The sequence below is a fragment of the Falco peregrinus genome, chromosome 6 (genome assembly GCF_023634155.1).
Source record: "Falco peregrinus isolate bFalPer1 chromosome 6, bFalPer1.pri, whole genome shotgun sequence".
NCBI lineage: Eukaryota > Metazoa > Chordata > Aves > Falconiformes > Falconidae > Falco > Falco peregrinus.
Genome location: NC_073726.1, coordinates 9,123,722 through 9,149,630, shown reverse-complemented (window position 1 = coordinate 9,149,630; position 25,909 = coordinate 9,123,722). Strand labels below are relative to the sequence as shown.

Sequence of the window (25,909 nt, the reverse complement as noted above, 5' to 3'; positions counted from 1 at the left end):
GCAAATTACTTGACTCTGAGTTTTTGCCTATGAAGCATTATAAAGCCTGGATCAAAGCCTAGTCATGATATACTCCTAGTGAGCTCAGAATTATATAGATGTGCTACTGTTAAAATCATGTTTAGAGCACAGTAAATAAGCATTATCTGCATACATCACACTACTGGAGAAGCAGACTAGCTTCCAACAGCAGCTGTTTTCATGAATTATGCATAGTCATCATTTAAGGAATACCAGACACAGCATTTCTTAATTAGATACAGTAGTAAACATCAGATACCCAAGACTTTCTTATTAACGCTCTTTCTCACCCTGCTGTGGAATCCCTCCTTTGACTTTTGCTCAGAAGTTTATAATTTTGCAAACTCAGCAAAATCCACCTGTCCTTCCCTTCTGAATTTCCTTTTGGTGACTTCTGACGATTTGAGAAATTATTGAGCTCTTCATATTTCCTCACTGTTATTTATTCCACAAGGAATTTCATTGCCTTTCTCCTTTGTTTTATGTCATAATCTGAAGGTGTATAAATATATAATCTGCTCAGTCTAGTAGATTTACACATTTTGAAGGGTCATGATTTTTTCAAGTGAATTGGTTTACACTCAGTATCCTCCATGCATAAGAAACTATAGTATGGTAACTTATGGACCATTTTTATATAGTCTTCAGTCTGGCAAACTCTGATTGAATTCACTGGAGGGAGGTTACCTTTTTTTGAAATAAGTACATTTTTCTGCAAATTTGGTACTGACTTGTCTCAATGTGCTCAAGTAAAATAGTACTATTCAATCACCTGTCAACATTATCAGAGAGTACTAATAATTCAAATAAACCCCCTCATTTGCAGTAAAATGACTGAAACAATTTGTCTTTAGCTGTAACAGCTGCTGTCTACCCCATGTGACTTCTAACTTCTCATATAAACCATTTCTCCATTACTACTAAACTCTGGGGATAAAGTTATTGGTTCTATTTATATTTTATTATTATTATTATTGTGATGTCCAGTTTATAAGGCTGTATGTCATGTGGTGAAATGGAAGCTATAACCTCTGTTTTCTTCTATACCAGAGCAATTTAGAGATGTGGCAAGATTCAAGAACTTCTCTGACATGGAAAAGAACTTCTCATTACTAACGCACAACATATCAGAACATGTAATGATTAAGCTGTATATGAATTACCACAATTTTGTACCAAGATGAGCAAGACCACAACAAAAAACCTGGATGGGAAGCACTATTCTGGGAAACGTTAGTACTCATGAGTTGTGATAAATGAACAAGTCAACAAATATTAAGTTAAGGTGAAAAGGTAAAAAACATTATTTTCACTTCCATATCTAACTGCAAAATAAAAACAATATTTGTTTTCAACAGCCTTTGAGTTTTCAATATACAGTGATGACCATAAATACACCTCATGAACTGTCAGGACATACCACGACTGGCACAGCAATGCACAACACATCAAATTAGCACTAGCTAAAACAGATCATTTTAAGAAGATGTGGCTTTGCAAAATCTGCTTGTGCTTTTTTATTTTTGTTACTAGCCTGTGAAAAACAATTTCTTTTAAACAACTCTAGGCATTCCTGCATTCAGCAGTACATGAATTCTGACACACCTCTGGATTCATGCAAAACAAGCAACAAAAAGAATAAAGTTTATTATTAAAAGGAAGTGCATTCTTTTGAACGTACATCTATTAGGAAGTGCTGCCACTCTTGACCATGGGAAAGTCTACAGATGACTTACTGTTGGTTTCAAGACTTTCACACAGTTCAGTTTTGACCTCGCCATTTGGTCTGTCATTTCCTTTTTGGGTCAGTTTGCTTTGCATTGTGGCAGCTGTCACTACAGCCTTGAAGCTCCGCTTCCGTTTTTGAACATTCTGCTCTGGATGAAAAATGATAATATAAACCTTGGGCATGTAGAGCATGCCCAGAGATACAGAAGCACTTAAACTCATGGAGACAGTAAGTGTTGTTGTCTGGATGTACATCTGGGGAAGGAAAGAAACAACAACATAAAAATCATTGTTATATTTATTTAATTTAAGAAGGAAAACAAAGTAATTAACTAAAAAAATACTAGGTGGAAAGGGAACCAATAACACTCTTCTTTTTCTGTACACACATCAGAACGACTCTTGACTTATGTTGCCTTTAAATATAATCAGGTATGGCTGTTTCATCTTGCGTTTTTTAACCTTAAGAGTAGGTGGTGGAGATGACATAATATTTATTAAACTTCATTCTCACAAAAGTAATCAAGAAGCTGTAGCAACCACATTTTCAGAAAAGAAACAAATACATTTGTACAGGAAAAAAGGAGTGACAACAGGGTTAGCCTTGTGTCTTGTATCTTCTACTTTAATACACAGAAGCTTCTAAAACAGTATGCCATGTGGTGATTCAGTAGGGTGTGCAGCATGGCTCAACCGCCAGCAGGAATAATATAGAATCTAATATAATCTTTGATATATTCTTTGAATTTCAAGCTTGGGAAAAAAAAAAATGCTTTTACATATTTCCATGTTACTGTTGAATTCTAGTCACAATGGTCTGTTGGCACACAATAAATTTATTATTATGTCACAGTCCTAACTAGGTAGTCAGAAAATCAGGGAACCGAGAAATCAGATCACTAAGGACCTCAGTCCCCTATAGATACAAAGGAAAAAACATACACTTTGGAATGAGTGTGTCTATTGTTTTTTACCATCAACAAAAAGAAAGCAACTCTGGTCTTCCATAGTCCGTAAATGAAAATGACAATGAATACTCCATAAGAACAGCAGAGAGAATTTTATATTTGAAGAAGTATTTAAATAGTATATTGGAAATATTAATTTTAGTTCTACTCAAAATTTATTTTTTCTTAGGAAATTATATTTTATTAAATATTTTATGAGTCAAGAATTTTACTTTACAGTTCTGTGTGGTTTCCTAAACTAAGTAGAAAATCTCTCAGTAATCATGTTGTTATACTGAAAAAGATACTGAAGTAAAACCTGCTCATTGCCTTGGCAGAGCATTCACTGACATTGTTGTCAGGCATGATTTAAACACTGACCAATACTATCATATTAACCTGGAGATAAGGTAGTAAGTCTGTCTGCAATGTCAGCTTCAGATCATCTGTTTTTATTAAGTGCCCTTGGGTAGCTTAGCCCTTGGCAGAAAAGTAGAGATACAATAAACTGGTGTGCAGTCACTATTATAGTCGAACATTTTTTAATGTCTTTCAGCTTACAAAGTTTTTCCATTATATACTTTCTCCTTAGAGATCACAAATAAACTGTGCTCTCACTTAAAGCAATGTTAGGTGAGAAACGTGACAAATGTATTTTGGAAGCACGGACTCTTGCTCTGAACCACCTTGCAAACTATCTATGTAATTGTACAGAAACCCGCCAAATATTACCATAAAATGAGGGATAGCCCAATCTACTCTTTAAGAAAAGTCTGATGATACTTCAAAATTTATAAGACGTTCAACCTGCTTTCAAGGACAGCACCAGACTGAAAAGGCAATCAGGATTGTCTTTCTATTGTGCTAAGGAAAGTTATAGGACCAACACCTTCCTTCATTTCAATAATACATCAGGAAATCTACATAATACAGTCTTTTCTCTCACCAGTTAAATAATTCCATTCCTTTCAATTGCTAAAATGACAGTTGTGTGCCTGAAAGCAGAGCTTGACCTACATTGTACATGAATGCTTCTAATGAAGACCTCACACGGTTACGTTAAGAAGCAAGGTTTTTTCAGACTTCTGTGAGAAGACCTCTGCACAGATGCATGTTCATATGCAAAAAGCACCAACAACATATCTATTTCTCCCTGAATCAAATAGGCTGATCTCCAATTAAATTGGTGCAGCAATGGCTTTAGGGTTAAAGAGTTGCAGTAAGTGGTGTCCAAAAGCAAAGGTATTTTGGTTCCTAAAGATGCAGGTATTTCCTAATGGGATTTTCAAAACTGAATCAATGCAATACCTTTAACAAACTGTACTGTATATGAAAATTCCATTAAACATAAAAAATCCTTTTTTGAAGTTATACCATTTTTAAAAATCTAACTCATGGCAGTTAAGTGGCGAGCTGAGCCGTACCCACAAAGTCTGTAACAATGCCTGGCATTTTAACATGTATTTTTTAAGACCTTATCACATACCCATGATGTAAGGCTTTTTTCTCATGGTTCAGTATAAGAGTTAGTCAATAAAAAAGGATAAGAACCTCTGGATGTTATAGGGTAAAATACATACATTCATGTAATAGTACTAGTCATATTCACAACAAAAACGTGCATTATGATAGATCTCAATGACCTTTCTTGTAATAAGAAGTCCCACAGTGCCAAGCTCTTACAAATACTAACGAGAAAAAGTCTGCCTGAAGGTTTACATTCAAGTAAGCTTCATAAGTGAATTGACTCTAAATCTGATCATGCATTCCCTGAAATAAGAGCCCATGGATTTCAATGCACTTAGTGCAGGTATTTTGCATTAGCTATATCATTACATGTAGTATATTTACTGTGGATTTAATTGAAATGACCAGCATGACAGCTTATTTAAAGAAATCCAAATCACAGATTCTTTCATGTTGCAGATTACAGTTCATATGCAGTAGGATTTATTTATAATGATTGCTGTGCTTTTGAACCAGCCTCTATATTTATTGAAACAATAAAACTAGAGTGAGTTGGGAATTTTCTGACAGAACAGTTTTCAAGTAGTGAATATAGTCTTTAGAGAGCTTTGGCCTCAGGGATTCTGTTTTGCATGGATTACTCTTACTACTTACTCCTTAATGAAGCTAATGAGAAAGAAGAGCTTCAAGAAACTTGGTAGACCTTGAAAGAAAAGCTTTGAACATATACTTACATGTACACATTGTATGTGGTATGTACATCAGTCTGACTTCATATGCTAATGCAATTGCATACTCAGCTGGAGACTAGTTATCCATGACAGTCTGGTCTGATACCTTTCCCTATTAGAATCACAGAGTGATAGAATAGAGACCTATTCCTTTCCCTATTATAATCATAGAGTCGTAGTTTGAGTTGAAACGGACCTTTAAAGGTCATCTGATCCAACCCCCCTGCCATAAGCAGGGACATATTCAACTACCTCAACTTGCTCAGAGCCCCGTCCAACCTTATCTTGAATGTTTCCAGGGATGGGGCATCTGCCATTTGTCTGGGCAACTTGTTCCAGTGTTTCAGCACCCTCATCATAAAAAAAATTTCTTCCTGCTATCTAAATGATATCTAGTCTGTACCTACCTTTTAGTTTAAAACCATTACTCCTTGTCCTATCACAACAGGACCTCTTTCTTTTTAAATGGTCATTTGCACACTGAGAGTCTGCTTATAGGACAGGAACATCCCCTGAATGTGATTCTTCCCATCTTTGGAATCCCCCTTCTTGCAGGCTGATCAAGCACCAGTCTTGCAAACAGGATGCCACACACTTGGTTTGACTTTTGTCTGACTCTTATCTTGTTTTATCCCTGACAAGAGAACAATGATGTTTTATGGCTGTGCTTTCTGGGTTTTTTTTGTTATTATGGGAACATAACTACCTGTAACTTTTACAGAATTAGCTGCTCTAAAAATCAAGGAGCAAAAAAAGTAGTTCAGTTTAATAAGATATGAGGTCTGAATAATTTTTCATGTGTCTCAGTGGTAGCTCCCTCCAAGTTACAGGAGAAAAAAAGTCCCTTTCTCACAATGATTCCCATTTACACAGAAATGAATTTCAAGACTCCTCACAATAAAATCCATTCTGAACTACAAACTTTTTGTCCAATAATGCCTTTCACAAGTGTAAGAAAGACTGCTATATCTATTCTTCTTGTTCTTGAGAGTCAGAAGATATGACAGAAAACTAAAACCATGGTAGCACAAGGAAAAAAAATTGTATTAAGGAAAACACTTGAGGCCTAAATACTTTCCTGTCTCCATCCCCTACCCCAGCCCACATCAGAAATGGTACAGGACTTCTTATGTATTATTATCCACTTCCACAGCTGATAAAAAATCTCTCACAACAGATTGTGTCTCATGTAAATGATCTAGACCCAAACTCAAACACGACTTGTTTATCTCACAAATGATCTAGACTCTTTTCTTATGAGAAGGATCCTACAAGGTTCGTAACATAGCCTCTGACTGCCTCAGTGGCTGAAATAGATAATGGCTGCATGAATATTTAGGGGTTTTCTATCTTCTATCATTGATCCCAGGAATATGTATCTTTCTACTTTGAAACTTAAAATGTGACATAGGAATTATTGGGGAACAAAAAAAGAGGTTATTTTAGAAAAACAGATACTCTGATGGCTTCTTCAACTTGGAAGTACTTGAAACTGAATTGCCTCCTTGGTAACCTGAAAAATTTCTATGCCTCGAAGCAAGTGTGTGCACCAAATTGTCCCAGTGCAGGTTGCTGAATGCCTACCTCTTAGTTAGGCTTTACTGCTTAGAATTGAAAGATCACCCAAGTCGTCAGTATTGTTCCATCAGTTAGGTGCTTGCAGAGACAATGTCATGCATACAGCACGCCTTGAGTTCAACACAAAGCAACCACTTTCATTAGAGAAAAAAAAGTAGTACTGGTAATGCCACAATTTTTGTTCAGATTGTTTCCTTCGTTTGAGTCATCCCCTACTTTCACACAGAGTATATTCAGGCTTCCTCCAGAACTGAGGGTTTTCTCGTGCTATTTATTTTTATTTTTATTTTCTACTCTGTTTTAATAGGTCAAATAGAGGGTACCTCCCACCTAGCCTGCTATCTATTCTGGTTTTAATAGTATACCCTGGATAGGTGGGAGATAACAGCTATTGCGATTTCTTGAGTGAATTGAATCTAAGTTTTCCACTTTGGTGCAAGTTCTTTAACTGCTAATAGTTGTAACACAGAAGATGAACAAGTCCAGCAGTTAGTGAAAACTACTGTGGTTAGTGCTAAACCACAGAGGGAAGTCTTGGTACATCTCAGGCTATTGGGGTGCCTGGTGTAGATCCAACTCAGCTACTTTCATTCCAAAGAGAAATGGATTTTAAAGAGATGCAGCTGGTCTAATGCCTGTTATTGGCTAATTCTATATAATCTGCCCTTTAGAAGTGCCTTTCTCTGCAGGCTAAAGAAACTGCCTCTGTATCAAACACTGGCACCTGACCCATCCTGCTGAGACAGATATACCCAGATAGGCACTCTTGAAAATGCATTCTATACTGCCCATAACAAAGCAGAAGATTAAATTATAATTTAATTTTCCCATTATCCTTGTTACTAAATACTTTATGTCTCATATGTGGATCTTTCAGCTCCTTCAGCCAGTTTCATTTTTTAAGGCCAGAACTGCAGCAAGCTTCACTTCCTACAAGGGTTTTTTTGCTTTTATTCTTTCCCACCACTCTTGTCTTCACTCCCAGCTGTTGGGAGCCTTTACCAGATCATTTATAGCCAGAAAATAAATGATACATCATAAAATAAAGATACTTGCCATTTATTCAAAGACAACCCACAGGTTGGGAAAACCAGCAAAATAGTCCCTCTCCATTTGTGGTGGAGAAAGCATGAGTCTTTTTAAGTCCTAGAAAACCACTGAAATCATTAATAGCCATCCTCCCTCTGGTGCAAAACCTAGAGGGCTTAAAAAAAGACAGTTCCCTTCTTCTTTTAAGGTCATGCACATGCCATAACACTAAAATAGCTTTTATGTGTGTTACTGCTTGCTGGAGTTGACTGGATGACAACAATTATGTTTCACAGTTGTGTTCACAAATCGAAAAGAAACATGATGCAACCGATTCCACACCAAAAATCAACATGGAAAAGGCTGGCTGCAGGCAAATATATTTGAAAGCAGGAGATTATAAACAGAGAGGTAAACATGCTGGCAAGGTGCCAATAACTAATGAGTATTCATGCTTTTCTGCAGAACCTCCATCTCCATAAGCTTACAACTACAGATTTGTATTGCTGTCTGTGCACAACATACATTTCTGCCCGGATGTGTGGGAAGAAAATTCATCTTTTCTTAAGGAAAAAAAATTACTGGTGCAAGTCAGTCATTGTTTTTCTCATATAACAAGATTATTTTCCAGGTGTAAGATAAACTTCATAGAATGAGTCTTCTTCAAACATTTTTTCAGTCAGAAAACATAGGAAACAACATATAGATTTTTTAACCTTTTAAAACCACTCCTTTCCAAACTAGCAATTTAAATGAGGTTTGAGAGGAAGTCAAAGCCTTCTAACATGAAAGTACAACATTCATCAGGTTATTATCTCAAGCAGTAAACGTAAGCTGTAATTCTATACATTGCAGAGGAAAATAAGAAAACAAATCCTCTTTATTTTTCTCTGTACATTTCAGTTGCTTTCAGAAACTTTAAGAGAAAGGAAAGATCTAATAATGGATTTCAATTTAAATGTGTGCCAGCTTTAAAAAGTGTGAACTTTCATTAAAGCTTGAATATGAAAGGAACTATAAAAGCTTGTAGCCTTGGTGGAACATGTATATACCTGCATTTCAGAAACTGAGTTATGGTAACAATTTCACTTTTTTCCATTTAAGTCAAATTTTGACCTTTCCTGCAATATTTATAAGTATTCCCTTTCTACCCGTAAACTATTATATGCAAAGAAAGGTATGGCTTTAGTAGGTCTTTTTTTCATCATTGCATTTATTATTTTAAGGTAAGTAGAAATAGAGAACTCAGAGCTGTCAACTGTATTGGAAATGGTATGTTGCTCAACTGCACGTTGCAAAGTTTGTATTGCATCTTTTACCTTCCAAAGTGTTATTTCACCATATTCCTAAAACTAACTTTAGTTTATCCAAATATTTTCTGGTGACTTCTTAATACGTGATTTTACCATGGAGGTAGAGTAGGACAGCTGTATCCCAAAGACAACTCCTGAAACTCAGATAATGGGAATCTGAAGAGATTCACTTCACCAAGCTTTGCTAATCTATCCTGTCATTTGGGAAAAAATCCTCCTGGAACCAGTAATGGTTGTCTGACACAGTATTTCTTCATCCCATTGCCTAATAAGACATGATTCCTTTGTCACATGGAGAGTATCTGGTATACATAGTAATGTATCAAATAAAAAGAGGAATAGTTGATCTCTAGGGCTGAGGAACAGCTACTATAAATATAATACTCTGTCACTGTGTCTGTATAGTAGACAATGAAAAAATGCTGTTGTATAGGCCTGGGTACTAGGACCTTGCTCCCTGAATTGTTAAACTATTAGAGCACTCCCAGCCTGAGTGGTCCTGGGCCTATGCCAACTCACACTCCCCCAAACCATTCCCAGAAGTTTGCCCAGAATTCAGGATGATTCCCACTATATAATGTTGAAATACCCACACTGTTCTTGCTGAGAGATCAAGAAATTTAATATTATAAACCTAGTAACACTATGGCAACTGGCTTCATGGCCTGTGAATATTCTTGACAATGTACAGTTACTATATTAGACAGAGCCTAAGAGGGCAACACAGGAGACATCCATGCAGACCGGGGAATGAGTTGACTGCGAGCAGACCTGTAGAGAAGGATCTGGGGATGCTGGTGGAAGAAAAATTGGATATGTGTCAGCAGTGTATGCTCGCAGCCTGTGAGGGTGAGGCTGTTGTTTAGAAAAAAACAAAAAAGAACAATTCTGCTGAAGAAGGGAAACCGTCACTGAAGCTGTAAAAGAGGAGCGGGACCGAGTGTAGGCCCGGTAGTTTCTCCTTTCTGAGGCCCACAGTCCCCACCGTGCGTGTGTGATAACCATGCCTCGCTCACGCCCTTTGTCTCAAAGGGAACAAAGCCCAAAAGATAAAAACTATCTATTGGCTAAGGGGTAGCACACATCCAGTGCTGTAACACATCCACATTGTGTCTAAACTGATAAAAAAGGCTTGCTTATTGAAGTTATCCATATGAAAAGCCTACACAACTGCAAAGGTATAAAATCTCGACTCAGAGAGCACTTGATGGAGCTCCCTCTGAGCTGGCCTGAAATTCCTGACCATTGTCATGCTGTGCTTTCCCTCTGAGCAGGTCGTGTGTCTGTTTATTTTCTTTCACTTGTAGCTTACTATAATGTCTTAATCAATTTTTTTTTTATTAAGTCTATTTTTTTATCTTTCTGCGATTATTTATTGTAATTCTACCTAGGGTGATCACATATGGTCACTGCCTCTATTATATTAATAGGGATAGTGATTTGCTTGTGGGTATTGATTTATGGTTTTTATTAAAGTAATCATATTAATCACACTGTGAGTCCTAGTGCTTGTTTATACTAACCAGGCCCATAACCAATGAACTGAATTCACTGCTCTGAGTAGCAGGCAGGAAGTCTGTGGTGTCCTGACACAGCCCAGAAAGCCAACTATTTCCTGGGCTGCATCAAAAGAAGCGTGACCAGCAGGTCAAGGGAGGCGATTCTCCCATCTATTTTGCTCTCATGAGACCCCATCTGGAGAACTGTCTTCAGCTCTGAGGCTCCAACAGAAGAAGGACACGGACTTGTTGGAGGAGGTCCAGAAGAGAGCCACAAAGGTGATCAGAGGGCTGGAGTACCTCTCCTATGAAGACAGGCTGAGAAAGCTGGGGTTGTTCAGCCTGGAGAAGGCTCTGGGCAGACCACATAGCAGCCTTCCAGTACCTATTGGGGATCTACAAGAAAGCTGGAGGGGGACTTTTTACTAGGGTATGTAGCAATAGGACAAGGGGTAACGGCTTTAAGCTGAAAGGGGGTAGATTTGATTAGATATTAGAAGAAATTCTTTACTGTGAGGGTGGTGAGGCACTGGAACAGGTTGCCCAGAGAAGCTGTGGCTGCCCCATCCCTGACAGTGTTCAAGGCCAGGCTGGATGGGGCTTTGAGCAACCTGGTCTAGTGGAAGGCGTCCTTGCCCACGGCAGGGGGGTTGGAACTAGGTGATCTTTAAGGTCCCTTCCAACCCAAACCATTCTATGATTCTATGATTCATAGCAACATGGTAATTTTTCAACATGGTAGACGTTAATACCAGCTGTCATTTCTATTGGCAAATGTGACCTCTAACTATAAAATTCCAGAAAATTGGCTTTTTTTGCCTGTTTTATTTCTTTGAGTTTGTTCTTTCCTCTTCCATTTGTTTGTTTCAATATACAAGTTTCAGATGATTTAGCTCTTCTGTAATTGCTACATTTGAAAAAGCTTTCTATTGATGCGTAATGCCTGTAGACCTAGTTTGTGGTTTTACAGATAACATCACAGAACACTGGCATCAGAAATTATGCTGTTTTGAGGCAAAAGATGAAGAAGATTAGACTGAAACAAGTGCTGCATTATCTAATATTCTGCTAATTGGGTATAAGCAACATTTTTGAAGAGAAAAAAACGTTCAGTTTTACTTCACCTGCAACACTTATTACAATAAGGCAATGTTTTATTAAGAATAGCAATAAACTAAAGTCTGCTTCTTTACTGTGGTCCATCCTCAGGACATATGTCTCATGGAAAATGTTATGCACTGCCTCGCAGACCTACAAAATTATTTAAGATATTAGCAGGTAATTTGAGTCTTTTTGCTTCTCGTAAATTAGGTTAGATATCACACTACCATATAGCTTACATACACCACAGCACACAATTCATTGCAGTATTATGGTTTTTAAGGGGCCATGTGATCCATTTATCTCATCAACCTTACTATAAGTAGAGCCATAGTAGTCAATCACTGACCAAAGACCAATCTTTACTGTCTGTTGTAATGACTGTGTCAGTCCTGATATTCAAGAGTACTGAACTCCAAAAGCTCAAGTAAAAATAGATACTCAGAAATTGCAAAACCAAGCTAAGAAATCTCCAAATACCAGTAAAAAAAAGTCAATAGTAAGTAATCATATTGGAAAAAGTATGTGCTGCATGGAAAAACTGAGGAAGGAGATTATTTAAAATTAGTTCTGATATTATACATTACTTGAATCTTCAACATAATGTAGAAGTAGGATTTTTATGGTCTATTGTGTTACACTTAAGATCTTTTTATGTGTAAAATGCGAAGCAAAGAATTTATTGTTAGTCTAATTAAAATCTTTACAGCCTAATCAAAACTATAGCAAATATTATAATTAATCCAGTTAAAATTGTATCAGCTTTTATTGTTCAAATTATTCAATTATTACAAGAAAATATAATTAATAATGTAACTAAATCTGTTACACATGAACTTCTGAGTATCAAACCCTATTGTCCAGTGATGCACACTCTGCCCGTGCTCCTCTGGTTCCTAAGGACAATAGATTCAGCCCTCCACAAGAAGAACAGAGGGAAGGGGAGGTTATGCTGAGTTGTCAGCAACCCAAATCCTTCCCCAGGAGAAGGTGCATGATGTTGATGGCCAGTGTTCCCTCCCCCTTAGATCTGGGTGCAGCTGAGGTTACTTTTATGCATTTTCTAACACTGTGCTTATTTGCTCTTTTAAAAAATGTGTTCCCATCTACGATCAGTCTATCTCCACTCATTAACTGCTTATTAATAAAAATTAAGTCCCAGTCACTTTGTTACTGAGAAGCTTCACAGATTTTTTATATCTTTACCATATAGAGTATTCAGAGAGCCAAGCTGAAACAAGTTAGGCAGTAGTCATCTGACTGCCAGACAACTGTTGTCACAACTAACAGAAGCTCAGGACACAAGTCAAAATATATCCCAAAAGCCCACTGACCAGTCAGTACAAAGCCTGGAGCCTTTTCCTAGGAACAAAAAAATCATATTTATTGGGCTACAGCTGGGTACTGTATACAATGGTGAACCTCATTTCTAATTTTATTTAAGAAAATAATTTAAAATAATTTAACAACAGATTTCCAAAGATTTTCTACCATAGTTGTAGTCCAGCCTTCAAATCACATAGATTTGAATATTATCCAATACTTAGAAAATTAAAATGCTTTTTGGTCAAATGCATTCTGTTTTGCTCAGCTTAGATCAATTCATCTGGATAAGATGCAGCACAATTTAGAGAATCATTTTACTTTTGAGCTTTTTTAATTTTTAGCAGAATTATTTTATGTAATTTATTATTAATTCAGTCTTCAGGTATCTACTTTGAACACAAATTGTATTTACCCTAAGGCTAAATCAACGATCAAATGTGGCACATGGACAACTATTCAAAATAAATTCATGTAGACTGGCACATTCTCAATTATAATCCATTTGAAAATATGGGAGTTGACATTTTGGAACACTTAAAACTCAATGAGACATTTGGCAACCCCAAAATTGTCACTTCATATGCATAGTTGTATAGTGATGAAAAAGGGAAAGCAAGCAAGCCGTCTTATAGATAATTAAGGAAAAATAGTACCAGGAAAAAGAAAAAAGTGTGGCTTGGATTTAATTCATACTCCAGTTTAAAATAAAAACTAAATAGTTTACTATAGCATAGAGTATTGTTGTTGACTGACACATTCTCACAACTAGAATATATTGCTGAGAAGAAGGCAAACTTTTTTCTTGCCCAGATTTGAAATTTATAGAATATTACCATCCTGTATGTTTAAAATGACCAATACTGACTGAAGATCTATTTCCTATATTCGCAGGAAAAAAGAAAAAAAAAAAAAAAAAAAAAAAAAGAACAGAAAAGGTTAACTTTAGTTGCTGGTTTATTATTCTATTAACTGCATTTTAGCTTCTGTTTTCTGGAGAGTTTTAAATATGCATTATACCTGAGCTAAAGAGATAACTGTGCTCTAGATATACTATAAAACAACATCTAACTCTGTAGTAATTAACTTGCTACTAGGTTTAGTTTTAAAATGTGTGTGTTTATTTATTTAGTGAACATGGCTTAAGTGTCAGAGTTCAAGTACCTGATAGAGATAAATATTACGTGAAGTACACTTGTTCAGAAGATAATTTTATTTAGCATCTTCAAGCAGGGCATAATTAAGTTACTCTGTCATACAAAATGATGGAGGCTTAAATAAGTAACAGCTGGTTACCCCAATGGCTGTACAACTGCAGGGCAGCCTTTGGCAGGAAAAGCTGTGCAAACCCAACCAATACATTATGCTAATGGGAACAATGTAATGAGCAAGGAAGCAGCTAAAATGGAATGACAAAAAGAAAAACAAACAACCAAACAAGTCTTTTCAGCCCTTAGCATGCATTTCAATTGCAATTTGTGAACAGAAATCTTACAATGGCAATACTCAAGTACTAGCCTTGTCTAGAAATGTTTGCTGAGTCTATTCTTTATGTCAGAAGTTTAAAGACAGCAGGATAAATCCACTGATGTTTGCTCCCTTGACTTCAATGAATTTTCACTAAATTGCTCCAAGTGGTGAATTGACCAAAACATATAAACTAATAAATATATTTTGTCATTAATTCTCTCTCTGATCTTTTATAAAAAGAAATTAAACTGCAGTATGAGTGGCCAAAATGAGACTTAAAAATATGAGCATTATAGAAGTATTTCCTCACCATTACTACTAATCTCTAAAGGTTTCATTTGAGTGTTTACTTGCCTTTGTGTCTGATTGTTAGTGTTTGGTTGTGTTTGGGTTTTTTTCCATAACGCATTGTGACACTGCTCTAGTAGATTTTTTCTGACAGATTTCATTCATTCCAGAAGGCCATTGTGAATTCTCTACCTGGCTCTGGAGCAGGATGAAACCCCTACTAACCTGAACTGGATTTTAGAACGAGGTGCCAGGTTCCTATCTGCAGTGCAGTGCAGAGGGTATGTTGCATGTTATGAGCGATAGGCTCTGTGCTGCATTTGATGCACAGTCCTTTCAAAGTTCACTCCAAAAGGGCTTTTGATACAGGACTTCTCAAAATAAGTCATATAATAAGTCTTTTCAAATAAGACTTTCAAAAGAGCCTATGCTAATTTATAATCTAGGCCAAAATTAATAGTCTATGAATATGTGATCTTAATCTAGATTACCCAAAACAGAAGCAGAGAACAGGGATTTCCAAGGATGGAGGCAGCAGCCTTTAAAAGTTTAAGGTGAGAGCAAAAACGGGGGGAGAAGAAAATCCTTAAGAGCAGTTAGTTTATAAAATGTGTGAGGCAGTAGGAATACAGAGGAATCTCTAATATACGTTTTCCCTTGTATTTTTCACATGTAAGTATAACTCGCACTACTGCCAAAATGCTGGTGACCCACCAACCACACACAGGAATATAGGGCATATTGATAATTATCATCTTAGGCAAAAGTCTAATATGAACAGTAACAAAAAATCTTGGTAAATATGTTCACACTACCTATATTAGGAAGTGCACAAAGTAGAATACAGACCAACTGTTCCTGACCCACAGACTTCACTATCTAATTTTAAATAATATAAAAAATGCATCAAATAGCAGAAGATGCTGTTTTGGTAGAAACTATGAGAGTACAAGAAATTTAGAAAGCAGAACTTTGCTTTGGGATATTTCGTGTCCCCCTGTGATGGCACATGATTACTGCATAAACATGTCCAGAATCATTTGTGCTTGCTACCAACAATTTTTTTTATTGGTTTCTAGTTAAGTGACTTTGCACGCTCTGAATTTTACTTTGGCAGTCTTTTCCTGAGTTCAGATTAATGCCTGTATGCAAAATCTCAGTTCTTTTCCCTCCATGTCTATGCACCTGTCATCTCAAGTGACCCAAGTACACCAATTGAGAAGGGATACGTAAGAAGTACCATCTCTTTTAGACTATGCAAAAACATTTCTGTTTATCTGGTTTCTATAAGCACTGTTATTATGGACTCCCTATATTCTTCCTAGAAAGGAGAAGTGGTAAAAACTCACCATTATTTCACATCTCTCCAGGTGCAGTTTTACTAAGAGGAAAAAAGGTATGTTAGGGCAAGGATATCTTCATTTCTCCCACTGAATTACCTCAACAGCATAGCCTTGTGAAGTGTCATGACTTTAGTTTGCCCTCTTGCTTCCCTATGACCCATGCTTTAAAAGTTTCATTACAATACTGGTATCTTCTTGCTTAATAGCTTCACCTATCAGATACAGCAGATCTTTATGCCCAGCAAACAGTTGCATCTGTCAAAGAAGGGTCATGCATGGAAAGAGAGGCAGGGGCATATTCTTAAACTGAAGAAAGTTCTGCACCAGGGCATCTGTTTTGTGCCATAGGACTAGTGCCAACCCACACACATGGCTGTTCCTGCAGGCACAGCTAGTACTGGTTTATGACCCTATATGCATCCTGTGCCATGTTCAACAGATTGTCATGTGACAAAGCATGTCATCACTTCTTTCCAAGCCCAATCCTGCCTTTTGCTACGTGTTTCAATCCAGCCATATATACTGTAACCCAAATTGCCTCATTTCTTTTGGATTAATGTGTCCTTACTTTACATATAATTCCATATGGCATCCTGATGCTTTATCATCTGAACTAATATCTGTTCAGAGCCCTACAGCTCCCATCTGTAGTACATGCCTGGATTTCCTTTGTATGGAAACTTTCTTGGATGCGGGATAAAATAAGAATATTGCGGTCTGAATTGCATCAGAAGAAAATGTCTGACCCGGCACTTGCCAGGAGTCCAGGTACCTGAATCGTTATCATATCACAGTGCTTCTCAAAGTCCAGGACCATGACATCAATTTGATTACCAAGGTGTTTACTTACACCAGAGTTCAGCAAGAAAATGACAGAGTGGTTTCAATGTGGCTTAACTAACTATTCCCCCAAATCCTAGTTTGTTTTTGAAGTGTACCTAGGTCCTACAATCTCTTTTCGTTTTCCTCAGCAGGTAACCATATAATTATGGCATAGACCTGACACAAACACTATTATTTCTCTGTGAGAACTTGGATAAACTTTGAATTTCTTCATCTATCTGGAGGATTCTCATGGCAAGGTAGGATTTTGCTGACTTCCACAGAAATGTGCAGTATGAAGATATGTTAGAGTACCATCTCTGAGGTATCTCAGGAGGGGATCTCGGAAGTGCTACAAGGTGGAGCAGGGATGACATACATACATCACCTTCCAATCCCACCTACACATGCATAAAAACTCTCCTGCTACATTTCACCTTCTTTTTGCTCTTTCTGTGTTCAGGGTGAATCTCACTTCTTTGAACTATTCTGCCTATTTTATTTTATTTTATTTTATTTTATTTTATTTTATTCAACTGCAACCCTATCTGGTGAGGTTTCAGTTAGTTTCTTCTGCATAATAATGCAGTGTAGTCCTTCCACAATTCTTATATATCATTATTGACAATTATTTCTGTATTTGCACTCTCACCAGCTACAATGTCATCCATAGCTAATACTGCATCTTCACTAGATTCAACATTAGAATCCTTATGATGTTAGCATACAACCTCTACTTTCACTCTGTCATTCCTAACTGTCAATAATTTTAATCCTGAAATAAAACCTTTTCTGGGGCAATACCATAAGGCAGGAACTTATGCATAGAAGGTATGCAGCAGTCAATGTGTCTAAATTGCAATGCAGAACCAGCACAAGGTGGGCTTGTGACTGATTCAGGCCTGGCTCTAGCATGTCGTGGCTGATAACACCCAGGGGAGCTATGAGTGTTATTATCCCAAATGCAGTTAATCATACAAAGTGAATCTGGCACACTAGGATGTTCATGTATCCATCTGCTCTTGCTATAGTAACACTATACGGAGAAGACAAGCCAGTGAACTTCCTCTTAGAGATCTGGGATACTTCCTATACAGTCACTTTTATCATCTTCCACAAGAGAAGAAATTTGTTGTCAGCCTGAAAAGATATTGTCTACAAGGACAGAACAGACCTAGATTCAAGCAGAAAGTGAGTCATAGCTACCAAGAGATTTCAGTTTCCTACTGTTCAAATCTGAAGTCTAAACTTGAGAATATGTCGGCCTGAGCCATGAAAAGATGATGTAAAATCCTTTCTTAACTTTCAAACAGCTGCAGTACTTTGATCTACTGTGTTATACAATGGTGTCAGCATTACTGCTGAGAAGAAAACAGCTAGTCCCTTGTGTGAACATTCTCAGCATGAAAAAAGAGGTTTTGTCCCAGATCAAGAACTGAATTTTTTTCTAACTGAAAATCCACAAAAACTTATAAATATCCAAATCAGTTCAACTGAAGAATTTGGTATCATTCTTTCAAAAAAGATTTTGCTTCATTTATAAGTATAGTTAATACAGGTTGGAAGGGATCTCCGGTCCCTAGTCCAACTTTCTCCTCAAAGCAGGGTCAGCTGTGCAATCAGACCAGGTGTCTCAGGTCTTTATCCAGTCAGGTTTTGGAAACCCCCAAGGATGAAGAGAGGCTGCACAGCCTCTCTGGACAACCTGTTGAACTTGACTGTCTTTAGAGGGAAATATATTTTTCCTTTTATCCATCTGAATTACTTTTGTGTCAATTTATGCCCATGATTTCCTGTTCTCCTACCATGCCCCACTGTGAAGACCCTGGCTTCATTCTCTCAGTAACCTCCATGAAGGCACTGAGGGCTGCTGTTCACTCTGTCCAAAGCCGTCTTTGTTCCAGGCTGAACAAGCCCAGCTTCATCAGCCTCTCCTCACAAAGTGCATGCTCCAGCCATCAACCATCATGGTGGTCTTGTGCTGAACTTGCTTCAATGTATTGATGTGTGTCTTCTACTAGGAGGCCAGTACTCCAGACATGACCTAATGAGAACTAGAAAGAAAGAGATAAACTCTTCCCTGAAACCATCTATCTGCTCCTGTTAATAAAGCCCAGGAGGCTGTTGGCCCTTTTTTTGACCACGGCACTGTTAGCTGATGCTGTTGGGTGTCTGCAAGGCCTCCATGGCCTTTTCCACAGAGCTGCTGCTCACACAGTGTTTCCAACCTGTACTACTGTAAGGACTCTACCTTTCCAGGTGCCAAACTTCGCATTTATGTGCTGAATTTTATGAGGTTCCCATTGGCTCATTCCTCTATACTGTCTACGTGCCTCTGGATGACAGTCCTTCCCTTTAGCATATCAACTATTAACCACCAATTTGGTACCATCTACAAACTTCATGAGAGTGCATGTCATTGCTTCTAACTGGTCATTGGTAAAGATTTTTAAACATGACAGGACCCAGAACAGACCCCTTATAACTGGCTTCCAGGTAGAGTATGACCTATACCCATGACCCTCTGAGCCCCATCATCCAAACTCTTACCTATTCGGTTGTACACCCTCCCAGACTATAACAATCTGACTTGGGTACCAAAATATTGTGGGACATAAAGGCCAAAAGCCTTGCTAAAATCAAGTTAATTGATGTCTCCAGCTCACCCCTCATCCACATCCTTCTGCTCCATCACAGAAGGCAATCAGGTTGGTCAGGCGTTTTAATCTCTTCCCTGTAATCTTATTCTCCTTCATGTGCCCAGAAATCTGTTCCAAGAGGGCTCGCTCATGATTTTCCCAGACACCAAAGTGGGATGGACCTCACTGCATATATACCTACATGTTTTTCAGCTTTTAAATTTGTTCTTAAAACTGACTACTACCAAGTTACTTACAGGAAAATGGGGAAGGAAAGTTGTTTTATATATATATCTATCTCATATAATAGTAGTAGTGGTAATTAGGAGGTATTACATCACAACTCCTATAATAGTAGTAGTAATAATTAAGAACTATTGCTGAATTACCTGTAATAAAAATTGAGAAGTGTTACTGATCTCATGATTTAATGTTTTTTCTTTCTTTGTCTCTGTGGAATACTCTTGACATCTTGACCTTCCTTGTTCTATCTGCTTTAACTAAATAAAGAAGACTGGGACAGGAACTATACTTTAAATTGTTCGAATTTGCTTTAATATGGTCCTGTTTGCACATTATGGATATTTAAATGACTTATTAGTGGTATCATTAACAAATTATTATTCAAAGTGAAATTATAAAATATGATGAAAGCTGTGCAAAGTAAAAGGGATTCAGGTCAGCTCACTTAATAGCCTGTATTTTAAAAGGTATATTTTACTTGACTACTTTATACAAATTAAGGGGTTCTGTTCCTCCGGGTATTTTATAAATGTTAATTATTAATATAAAGTAAAGCCTTTTCTTTAGTACCCTGTTTCCAGTGCTCAAACCCAACCCAGAATTCAACAGATTGTGTATTTTTAAGATGTTGCCAATGTTTTAAACAGAAAATCCCTTTGGTTTACATTCCCATATATTCAGATTATTGTTGCACATCTGCTGTAATGATTAAATAGGACAATCCATCTCTGGAGGAAAACCAACTCAATTAAATGAAAGAACTAAATGGCAGTTTTCCTTGCCTTTCTTAAAAATAAATTTTAAAAGACACTTCTGGATTTTTTTCTGCTTTTAAACTGTAATTAATACCTGTAGTTGTATAAGAAAATGACAGAGTGCAGTTGCATGCCAAAACAAACATGACCACACAATTACTAGTTATTAAATACTGATTTTTTGTCATTAAAAAAAAAAAAAAAAAGAACCATCACTAGATTTGATAGTAATGGTTCCAATGCATCTAAATAAAGGGACAATAGCCCTAGTTCTTTGAAGTTAATGAGATGATCTATTTGCTTTCCTTTCAGTGATCATGATTCAATGTGCTAGAATGCAGCCTGCAAATTGGCGGCCACATAAAAGAACTAACTTCGCTGGTTCCCTTAACTACTTTCTTGGGCTATTCCAAATTAAATGCTTGATCTTGCCAGATCACCCAGTTTTTCAGTGGAAAACTTAACACTTGTCTAACTAAAAAAGCCTCTGCCACTAGCCAATCTGCTGGGGCCATGCTTTCCAAGTCCCTTGATGTTTGCCAAGAAGAGATGCTCTCCTGCCAGCACAGTTACATCACTCCACTGAATGCCAGATGCAAAACCAACATTAGCTTTCCTCTACGGGCAAAACTGCACATTGGGGTTTTGCCTGTATAACTGTTAGTTAGCTTTGGTATGTGAATGTGGGGGTTTTTTTTTAGTTTTCACTGTCCTAGCTTTGCTGGCAAGTCTTTGCAGACATGGCCTAAGAATGTTACTATTAATGATCAAAATGGCAGATGACAATGATTTCTATCTAGAAAGTATTTAACTTCATAAAATGTACCCGAAAATTTAAAAATTACCCTTGAGGTCCATAGACTTCTGTTTGATTTGATTAGAAACAAATAGCTCATTGGAAATGTTTCTTCTAGCTATTTGAGAAGAGACTCTGAGAAGTAACACTCTTTATCTGAAGTTTTTCCTATGTTGAAATATTCACAGATTTATTCTGCAGTGGAGGGATTATATCTTATAAAGTGTAGTTCACACTACAGCTTGTTCTTCTCTTCTCTAGCTGTCCATGTGGGACTTCCACATAAAAGTTAGCTGAAACTGGATGCCAAACTGTTCTATTTTGTATAATTTGTGGTGGAATTAAAATGACTACCACCAGTCATAAAAAAAACTGTAAGTACTTTTGATCCACAACTGCATATACTCTCCATACTTTATTTTGTCCAGTAGAACCTCACCAATCCTTATGTTAGCCTGTCAGGTTTTATTGTATTTCCTTCTATCATTACTATAAACCTGGATAAGTAAGTTGTTGTTACCATTGTTTATCAGTGGTTACTAAATCTAGCCTGTATTGAGACATGTACAATATTCATTTTCTGCAAGTACAGGAATTTTTTTTTTCACACATTGCAAATCACCATGAATAGCAAACAGAATAAACACAGTGCAATAAGATGTATGTTGTCATTTCATTCATTATTTAGCTTGATAACTGTATAAATAATCTGGCCTGGAGTAGGAACAGTCCAGTCAAATGTAGCACACAATTGTTTTTATGTAGTAGTAGTTTGTGTAAATTGTGTTTGTGACAGGTTATAATACTACAAGGAAATATTTTGGATGGAAGTAACAGATGACCCATGACAACTCTAACTAAAATATATTATTGTTGTAACACAGCTAATAAACCCATCACATTCCATCTATTGAGCTTCACTAAGAAGCAAAATAATATATAGTGCATGATAAAACAAATACGAAAAGGCAAGCCCAGTTATTTACCAGCTACACAAATCCTCTAATAGCCAAAAGTGATGCTAACCACTGTGTCCCTGCTGAGCTTTTTAGAATAATCCATTAGCTCAGGTCACTTCCTTTGTTTCTCTGTCCCCTACCTTGTAACCCCTTTTGCCTTTAGCTCTGAAAGCATTCTAAGATTTTATTGTGTGACAAGTTGCCTACATCACTGACATAATATCCTCCTTCAATGCCTTCCTTGATTGGATGACCTAAATTTTGCCAACAGGAGCACTGAATGAATGAAATTATTAATGTCCTGAGCCTATTCAGGTGAACGCTAAGAGCACTTTAGAATGAGGGATGTAATAGGAGACAGTAAGTTATAGGAACATTTAGGATATTAAAAGTAATTTCCTGTCCTTCCCTACAAGCTCTTCACCCACCCCCCAACAATATTTTTTGCTTTTGGTATGAGGTTTATCTTTGGCTGTAAATAAGAACTCTAGAGTTTATATCAGCTGTGTGCCTCTCTTCTGAAGACAAAAGTGAGAGTGATACCTCTCTTCTGAAGACAAAAGTGAGAGTGATACCTAAATCAGACACAACGTTCAGCAAATTTTGCAGATCTTTTCTCTTGCCATTTTCTTAACAATTAGTTGTTATTTCTGCTACCAGTCTCAAACTTCCTTTACCAGTGCTGCCTGCCCTGATGACTATCGGCCCCTGGCTTTCAATCTTGGATATGTCCAAGGCATATTTGAGAGCTATAAAAAATTTCCAGGGGTTATTTGCCCACAGATGATGAGCTCTTGCACCATACTGTTGAGGAAAGAGTTGGAATACAATCTTCCAGTAATTTTTCTGTTGCTCATAGATACATGACCCTTGTTTTTCCTCCTCTGATATTCTGTTGCATGTATTTTGCTTGACAAATGCAGATATTTTACAGTACTCTCCTATTCTTATCCTTACAACTTATAGCCTTCCTCCACTTCCATGAAAATACAAAATCTACAAAAAAGTAGGTATGCCAAAGAGGGCATGAAAGCCCATTTGATCTCCATATATATGTTCTAAGCCAAACTACAGTTTTTGTAGATGGAACAGAAATCTAAGAAAACAGGGAGAAGTGCTTACTGAATCACAAGTCAAACAGCATAAACAGAATCATAAATACATTATTCCACTGTTTACTCAGATCTAAACCTGACACTTAACAAGAAACATTTAGCCACATGAGACAGGAAATTGCATCTTCTCACTTATCCACATTCACGCTCTCTCTCTTCCATTTGATTTGTGCCAGATTAACAGAAGAGAGTGAAGGATGAGGCTAAATTGTTCCTCCCTGTGCAGAGGGAATGCAGAGGTCTCCCAACAGCAAGTGGCTTTCCTCACCATATGTGCTTCTTCATCTTGGCCCAGCAGGGCAGGAAAATGAATTTGAGGATTTCAACACAACACACGTTATGTAAGCGTTAGCTACAGTGCTTTACTCCATTTTTGCTTTCAGTGGCTTCTCCACACATATTTCACAGAGTGGCTAAGCCAACAAGCTAGAAAAGATTTAGTATGTATGGCAAGATCTATGGAATTCAAGTTAAAATTAGTCATCAGTTCCTAGGGTAGTCCAAAATCAGCCTCGCTATTCTCAGTGCTGACAAAACTATGGACTAATTTGAGACAACAGACTCACTTGAGACAAAGTGACTGACTGAATAACAATGCATTTGGCTAATTGTTATGAAAGTTCTCTAGGTAGGGATTTTGGACAACACAGGAGATTCTCAGAGCAGGTAGTAGGGCAATTGATAGTACCATTTGTATGCTGTTCCTATAGAAGCAGAAAGGGTAATGCAGGACAGTCTTTTGTAAATAGATAAACATAGTTGGGGGAAGCTTTGTCTGTCATTCAAGATAAAAATGGGAAAAGTTAGTGCATTTTCTGGAGAGGTGAACTCAGCTAAAAAAAAATTTAAGAAGTCTCATCCAAGCCAGCTGAAAATGCCATTGCAAGGGCCAAAACAGCAACAGATCATTCTGTTTGAGGGATTCAGTTCTCCACGTGAGCATTATCCTACGCAACATATTTCAACAAATTAGGGGATTTTTTTAACAAGTATTATGTCTGTGAATCTTTGCAACACATGAACCATATAGCGCTGAAGGACATTTTCTTTAATGATAGACTATCGTGTTGTAATCTCACTTGCCAGCTTATGACCTCCCCTCAAGAAACAGCATTTCAGATAAAACATTTCAAGTTGTTTCTTTAGATGTTGGATGTTCGTGTCTATACTGTTCTCACCAGGTTGCATCATGGCTAGCTTCCAAATAAGCACAGGTGAAGTCACAACCATCCTTCTTCCCTGCCTTCTTCATATTGATTAGTGTTCCCCATTACAAGGGTCTATATATAGTATTGTTACCAAAAGGAATGAGATGAAGAAATCCCTGTAGTTTTGCTGCCAGTTGTGAAGTCAATACATCTCAACCAATGCCCTTGAAATGAGATGATGTGCACTGCCTTCTGGAAAAAATTGGACTGCTGATCAGACAGTGTGATGTATTTTACCCTTGTATCTTGATCCAAGCAAAATCAAGCTGCACCGTTAGCAGATACTGAAGCCTGTGAATCTTACCTCTGCAATCATGAGTAACCAATATACTCCTTAATGCTATTTTTATGAGTGTGTAAACAGGGATTTTCTTGGAATAGAGGAGATCTAAGGGAATCCATAGTTTAAAATGTGGTCCATAGTTATTTCTATACTAATATATCTCTGTATCACTCGATTCTTAAAAAGGAAAATTTGTTTCTAAGTGGATGAAAAGACCTTTCATTCATATTCTATTGATACAATTTATATAGCAATCAAATGCTTGGAAAAGTATTCCTAAGCTACTGACAGAGTTAATTCAGACATTTCATATCTACATAACAAATTTAAGGCCTTCTTCCAAAATTTAAGACTCTATATCATATCAGATGATCTGTATCACTTACAAACAGGCGCATGAAACAGAAACTAATGTATTCAGTTGTGTCCAGCATAAAGAAATGATCCATTATATTTGTGGGTTTATGTTAATATGGTGTTAATACTTTATAACTGATCCCACAAACAATGCCCCCCCCCCAATTACTCTGTCTACATCCACTCATTTTCACTGCTATTCAAAAAAAGAAAAATAAAACTAAGACAAACATAAGTACAAAACAAGGCTAAACTAACTACATATGCCTACATAACTACTACGCTAAAAACTTATGCCCCTTTATTTAAGCATTATAAAGTTACATATGAACATTCTGAAATTTGTTATTTGTAACCTTGGAAAACAGTAAAGATTTTGGTGACACTGATTACCTGACTGAAGGAAGCGTGGATATAAAAGTTTTGATTCACACCAATTATCTGAACATTGAAATCGATTTAAACAAAGCAATAAAGTTAAAGTATATCTCAGGACCATTTTGAATCTTAAAGCTACAGCAGAACAGTGATGCTATACTAACATAAAACCCTTTAAAGTCTCAATCATAGATCTCAGGGTACTTTAGAATTACAGATGTCTCCTTTCTTCTCAGTGAAAACCTTTCAAATTAGCAGCCATTTGAAGTTTTTCTTTTCCTTTGCCTATCACCCTGCGAGGGTTTTTTGCCAATGCCTTTTGGAGGGTGAAAAACACCCTCATTTTCATTCTTTAAAAACACTGGAACTCTGCAGTAGTCAGGTTTTTTTGAACGCAACCAGGAGTTTACCTCCATGCTCCTGCTCTGCCAACAAAGTATCTTGCCAGTGTTCTCCCAAAGCTTACTCATACTCCTGCCACCACAGCTCTTCCACCATTTTCAGACATTTTTCATT

General features: G+C 37.1%; 1 protein-coding gene across 2 annotated transcripts in view; it reads right to left on the bottom strand.

Annotated features, from left to right (window-relative positions):
* GRM8 (glutamate metabotropic receptor 8) overlaps positions 1 to 25,909 on the bottom strand; it is a 359,089-nt gene that overhangs the window by 6,268 nt on the left and 326,912 nt on the right. For both annotated transcript variants that reach the window (XM_055809165.1, XM_055809167.1), the window contains one exon: positions 1,758 to 2,004. In XM_055809165.1, coding sequence (XP_055665140.1) covers positions 1,758 to 2,004 — 247 coding nt within the window. The remainder of the gene's footprint in view (positions 1 to 1,757; positions 2,005 to 25,909) is intronic.